Source organism: Engraulis encrasicolus, chromosome 16 (genome assembly GCF_034702125.1).
Source record: "Engraulis encrasicolus isolate BLACKSEA-1 chromosome 16, IST_EnEncr_1.0, whole genome shotgun sequence".
Taxonomy (NCBI): Eukaryota; Metazoa; Chordata; class Actinopteri; order Clupeiformes; family Engraulidae; genus Engraulis; species Engraulis encrasicolus.
In genome coordinates, this window is record NC_085872.1 from 37420962 (window position 1) to 37427923 (window position 6962).

General features: G+C 45.0%; 1 protein-coding gene across 1 annotated transcript in view; it reads right to left on the reverse strand.

Annotated features, from left to right (window-relative positions):
• Nucleotides 1-903: 903 nt before the first annotated feature.
• LOC134466091 (opsin-5-like) overlaps nucleotides 904-6962 on the reverse strand; it is a 19465-nt gene continuing 13406 nt past the window's right edge. Inside the window, exons 6-7 of the mRNA XM_063219986.1 lie at nucleotides 5543-5877; nucleotides 904-2466 (exon numbers count right to left, since the gene is read on the reverse strand). Coding sequence (XP_063076056.1) covers nucleotides 1747-2466; nucleotides 5543-5877 — 1055 coding nt within the window. The 3' untranslated portion in view covers nucleotides 904-1746. The remainder of the gene's footprint in view (nucleotides 2467-5542; nucleotides 5878-6962) is intronic.

Genomic DNA, 6962 nt, shown 5'->3' on the forward strand with positions numbered 1-6962 from the left:
ACGTTATGCAGTCTGACCTTGATATCTGTGCAGTTGTTTGTTGAATACCATAGTTATCATTTATTGCAATGTGAATAGTGATGTGTTTTGTTATTGCTCATTTCTGTTACGGTAGGCATGGGGAAGAGCTGATTCTCTAATGGGCACATCTCACAAAGACAAAGACTCTCTAATCAACTGTACGTTTTCACTACATTTGGACTTTGAGATGTTCTTGGTCGGTATGTCAACATGTACAGTATTACAAAACAAACACACTTGAGGACATCAGAAACTCATACAGTAGCTTATTTCATCCCAAACACGTCATGATGAAGTCTCTTTTCTTCTTTGAAAAATTCTCCCTGTAAAACTGAGCTGCATTTTACCTTGAACCCATGTGAGGAATTAGCCCATGCAGTATTAATCAGCTGACCAGGGCAGAGGCAGCATGATGTTCGTCCGTGCAGTCTCTTAACGAAATCCTTTGATGTTTGCGCTCTGCAGGTCTTTCCCATTAAAATCACTGCACTTTAGCAAAAAAGAGAATGCATCATCTTAACGTCTTGGAGCCGTGTCTTTGTGTTAATCCTGAAAATAAAACCCATTGGGAAATCTATACCCTGAGTTGTGTAGGTGGCAGAGGCATTGTACTGTAGTAGCCTATCAGAGTGCTATGATATGATAACTTGCATATAGTCATGTCAAAAGGACTGATAGTATTCTGTCATTTGTTGTTTCTTAAAGGGACACTGTGTGAGATTTTTATTTGCTTATTTCCAGAATTCATGCTGCCCATTCACTAATGTTATCTTTTTCATGAATACTTACCACCAGCATCAAATTCTAAGTATTCATTATGACTGGAAAAATTGCACTTTTCATACATGAAAAGGGGGATCTTCTCCATGGTCCGCCATTTTGAATTTCCAAAAATAGCCATTTTTAGCTGCAAAAATGACTGTACTTGGACCATACTAGAAAATATTTGTTTATTAGCAGCCCAGTTGCAATGAGCAGAATAGTTGCAGTACCTTTTTTGACCATTTCCTGCACAGTGTCCCTTTAACATTCACCGGAGTTACGCACCGTTTCTGACGCAGGTGAGAGGTCACACAATCGGTTAATGTCTGACAAAGTATGGGAGATTATGTCAGTGTCAGATACTGCTATTTACACTTGTACAGCTGACAAGACCTCTGAGGTTACTGAGGAATATGCAGAGTAGGTTGACATCCCTCCATTGCAATCACCTCCCTGTTTACAAATTGTAGTACATCACTGCGGCGCTTCAATACTACATGTGTATGATTGAAAATTCTGGTTGACGTGAGAAATCCATTGCAGACCATCGCATTTCAACTTGCTACAGCCGTTCACTAACACTACCCCAACTCATTTGTTTAAATGTGCATAACACCAGGCCAACGAGCTACTTAGTATAGTCACCTGTTTAGTGCATAGGTAGAATGAATTGAGAGCAGGACTGTTGGATTCTGACTGTTGGATTCTGGAACGCAGAAAATTCCACCTCAACCTGCCTCTCACCGCAGTGAAAAAAACAAGCTGCAGAACACAAACAAGCATGTGTGTGCCTATTGGTTCACCCTGTACGGTGAGTCAGCGCAACAATCCAGAATACAACGATAGCGTATCATGTCTGTGAAGATTCTCATTCATCCAGGTCAGTCATTGTAGGCAGAGTTTAAACTGAACTCTTTTGATGACGAATGCCCCGTTAACATACAGTAAATCAATCATATCGCTTCAGGGCCATGCCACTTTCACATGTCCCGGCACAGTTTCGACGTCAAACTCCAAGTTAGCGACGTCCTGCTGTGTCCTTTCACGCAGCGCCCCCCTGAGGCAAGGCAATCTCGGAGTCTTCCTTTCCGTGGCGAGGTCAGAGGGCACGGCGGTGACTTTGTCCTGAGCCAGGCACGGCCCGCACGGCGCCTCCGCATGGTGAGGGTGAGAACAGCAGGCCCTGGGGTAGTGGCGGAAGCACTCGTAAGCGTCGCCACACAAACTACCAGCCCTGCCCACCATTACCGGCCTCACCTCTGCCTCCCTCGCGGCCCCTCCCTGGAGCGCCACTTCCGCGTGAGCCGCCAGCCGCGTCAGCGTGTCCTGCCTCCTCGTCCTCCTCAGCGGTACTATGGCAACCTCCGGGACCGGCGGCTTGGAAGGTCCCGAGGGTCCCGCAGTAATGGCGGTCGGGCATAGGGGGCGAGCACAGCAGCAGCAGCAGCCCTGCAGGCAGGTGCGTCGCAGCAGGCCAAGGTCACGCCACATGACCTTGCGGAAGGTGGGGCGCAGCAGCATGTACACCAGGGGGTTGTAGATGGTGGAGGACTTGGCGAACATGGCGGGCACGGCGAAGGCCAGCGGCGGGATGTTGTCGAGGTGGCCGAACGCGGCCCACATGGACACCACGGCATAGGGGCTCCAGGCAGCGAAGAAACCGATGCACACCGCCACACTGAGCTGGGGAGAAGAAGAAGAGGAGGAGGAAGAGTAGGAGGAGGAGGCAGAGGAGGAAGAGGAAGGGGTGGATGAACAAAGGCAGGATTTAGAGTGAGGAGTCTGCATACTCAAAATCCATCTTTGTCTTTAAAGCAGAGTCCCTGTGCAAAACCACTGCCAATGTGCTGGTGATGTGCAAGTAATCCAAGTAAAGGGAGGATGAGTCACTGCACACTGTTCTTCTTTGCTGGTAATTCATTCACCAAATAAACGATCAGCAAAGAAGACCAGTGTGCGGTGATTTATCCCCCCTTTACTTCCAATTTTGTGTTTATTTTTATTCCTTCCATGGGAGACGTATGTTTTGACCACTGAGGTCTACAGAATCTGAAGAAGACCTCAATGGTTGAAATGAAGTTCCATGGAATGAAATGCAAAAGAAAAGACTTTGAGTGCGTCGACTCTCTAAAGCTTGAATCAGACGTTGTCCTGTACCTGAACCTGAGGTTTGCATGATATCCCTTCTCAACTGAGCCTGGGGGGGTGCAGGAGTCAAGTAATAGTTATTAAGCTTGTAGCTATTGCAGTTGTACTATTCAACAGCGCTTCATGCATACAGTAAGTTAATGATGTGAAGAGATTATATTGGAGACAGGTCACAAGGTGAAGAAACTGGGTAAAGTAGATGAAGTTCATGAAGAAACATAGGACAACGTAGGAAAAGTATACTTTCGGCAATGCATCGCAATGCCGGTTAGGAGAATTCAATAATCGATTCGGGAAGGGCTATAATCGATGCAGCATATTTCTTCAAGTTTTAATTACTTCCGTGGACATTTCCGGAGCAAATGATCGTTAAATTAAATTAAAGCACCTCAAAGCATTGAAAACGGCAAGACTGATACAGAAAACAGCCAAAAAAATGTTGTTCAATATTTGACTGCTTGTATTGCCTCATGACTGATGAAAAATTTGCTTTGCTTTCAGTAGAAATGTAATGCATTGCAACGCATCGTAGAATCGGACTGAATCGATTCACATTGAATCGTTACCTCTTGAATCGCAATCAAATCGCATTGCCAGTGCCAGTGCCAATGCACACCGCTAAGTACTAGTACTTTCATACGTGCAGTAAGTAGGCCACAAAGAGTTTAATTTTCAATATCCAATATGAGTTTTCTGCATTTGGACCAATGAGCCCCTTAAAAAGTAGTAGCCCCTTGAGTAGTTACAGCAGCTTATTTGATGGCTGAGAATAGAGAGCATAGCCCAATCTTGTCTAGTGCAATAACCCCTTTTGACACAAAAACATCAATTGTAATTTATGACTAGAAATGGGTTATGGTAGGTTCTAGGCCAGCTGGTATCAATCACTTCCAGCAAATCAGGCTGGAGATGACAGATGAGGATTTAAAACCCAAGAGCAGAGCGGTTTGGATCAACACTCATCTTTTTCAGTAAACAGTTCTTTCCAATTCAGTTCCCTCACAGTCAATGTCTTGATGATTCCCAATTCTCGCGGAAAATTAAACACGCCGTGGCAAGTGCATTTATAGCAGTGTGGCTGTGTGTGAGATGGAACACAAAACGGGTGATGTGCTTACATAATAAACACAACTGATGTTATGGAGGAGAGACTTTACTTGAGGAAAAAAAAACGAATCACCGCACCGACATGACGGCACCAAGTCAAGCACATGCGTGTGATTAGATATGCGCAATTACGCCTCTAGCGATTCTGACATGCGGAAATGCATCCCACTGATGACAGCATGGTGCACGCCAGCGCGCAGCAAAACTCATTTGTATCCCGCAGGACACACGGGGGCCCTGGAGACAAACTAAATGGCCATTCGCCGGACCACAAGCCTCACTGGTAATACACCAGATCCATCATAATGTTCCACGCCAGAGCCACAACAATTACCCCAAAACTCGGGAGTCTTTCATCACTGTGCAAGCCACCTATTCAGGTCAGCACGTTTGCCACACACACACACAGAGGCACCACACAGGGGAAGATGCTCTGTTTTGCTGTTTGTATCTTGTGCACATCAGTGCTGGCCCTGGGTCACTTGCTGTGAATGAGCCGGTGAAGTGGTTTATGGAGGAATTCAGCTTGGTTTAGGCTTATTTTATTTTATACTCCTCATTTCCTCATTTGTTCTGGCCCCCCCTCCCTTGCTTGCCTTTGGCTTTACTGCCGGTGGAGATATAACTAGCACAGACCCTGGGAGTGAATGTGTTCTTGACAACACATTATAATTTTACAGTTGGTGGCCACAAATTAGTCTGTGCGTGCGGAACCCACTAAGGGCATATCGAGCGTCTTGTGCGAGTGAAGCTCACTGTTCTGCATCCCTTTCATTCGTATAGTCAGCGCAGCATTAAAGAGATAAGTGGTGTGTGTGTGTGTGTATGTGTGTGACAGTGTGTGTGTGTGTGTGCGTGCGTGCGAGCACGTGCGTGCGTGTGTGTGTGTGTGTGTGTGTGTGTGTGCGCATGTGCGCGTGTGTGTTTGCTTGGTATGACGAAATGGTAAATGGTGAAAAAAAAATACTACTTTTGTCAAACAAAAGGACATTTCGATTCTTAACCATGACACAAAGGCGTGAAAATGTCACTGCATTCAGCCTTTTGAAGTTAAACCAATGCTACTTTTTTCAGATATAACATATACAAAGGTAAAGCATTCCTACAGAAAATAAGGGATTTTTCAGTGGTGGTTGTGTGTGATTCTTACAGACTGAAGCCTTCTTAGAAGGTGATGATGTACATGAGAAGAAACAACAGCAATGACGTACAATATAGGAACCAAAAACAAATGTGTATGCTCAAACCAAGATGGACGGACTCAACATCTATGGTGGCCTGGATATACAACAACAACAACAATAATAATAACAATAAGTTTGACATAAATAATTATAATAATATATAAATAATTATAATAAAAATACATAAATAATAATAATAACAATACAATTCTCAGAATAAAAAATAATAACAATCACAAAAAAAGTTATGTACAGTAATGACAAATGTATATGCTCAAACCAAGATGGACACAACCTCTGACAAACGCGCACACACACACCTTGACGATGATGGCCTGGATGTTGCTCATGCGCGTGACCATGGGAACGTGGCGCTCCATGGCCCTCTTGGTGGTGCACACGGTGACCAGGATGCTGACGTAGGACGCCACAATGATGGCGCAGGGCACCAGGTAGCAGCTGACGAAGAGCACCAGCGTGTAGGAGCGGGCGGCCAGCTGCAGGTTGGAGAGGCGCAGGTCGATGCAGCAGGCCGTGCCGTAGGGCTCCGGGCCGTACTCGCCCCAGTGGGCCAGCGGGCAGCCGGCGAAGGCCAGCGCGTACAGCCAGGCGCACGCCACCAGCAGACGGCCGTGGACCGGGCGGAATCGGTTACCTGCGCACAGGTAGCAAGTTGTCAGCTTTTGTGAGGAGGGGGAGACTTTCTGTAGTCCAGGGATCGCTTTGTCATTTGAAGGGTCACTTAAAATTTTATGACGTCCTCCAAGGGCCGTACTATGAACACAAACCAGGATTTCCCCCTACAATTAAGGCCTATATTGAAGGCTGCCACCTTTAGAACAGACACTACCTTCACTAGGTACCTTGAAAATGTAACTTAATGGTATTGCAAATGTAATTTAAAAGATTTCTTCACAAGTGAAACTGTGTAACATTGAAATTACATTGGCTGTAAACAGCCCCTGAACCATAGGTTCCCAAACTCTGCCTTAATCAGAGTGTTTGACATCTGACTATGCTATTTCAATGTAATGCCAAGATTCGAGATTCAAGAATGTACTGGCCTTGTCAAAGAAAAAACTACATTATGTTTTTAGAACTTGAGCACACTGCGTAATTGAATGTGAAGTGTCATGATATGAAAAAAAGCCTACTGTATGAATTGTAATGTGCCATAAGTGCTTAACCCCCAGCATCCCTGTTAATAAGCCCATGCTTCACATAAATTGCCCCGACATCGCTATGAATGAAAATTTCACTGCATGTTATACTTCACAGAATGTCTGTGCACGTGACAAACAAGCATAAGTAAATAAGCATGTGGCAATGGGACCTCAGAAGCAGAGATGCTGAGGAAGGCCCAAGCTCCAGGGGAATCAGGGCCCATTTACATTGTACAATTCCTGCACATCATGGATGGGCATAGCTAGGTATACAGTTGCTTTTACTTTCAACAAGATGAATGTCATATGATCAAATAAACCCATTCTTCATGTCTGATGAAAATGCTAATTCTTTGTACTAGACATACTGTATCTGTATCACTCTAGTCCTTGACAACACTGTCGTTATGTGTGTGGCAAACATGACATCTTTGGAAAAAAAAACCCCATCTTTTCCCAGCTACAGCACAGCAACATGTTGTGCCTGTGAAGGTGAAGGCGCAAACAAACCAACCCCCATCGTCTTTTCCTATAAATTGCACTGCCGTACGGCTTTTTCCTAGTATAGATCCATTAC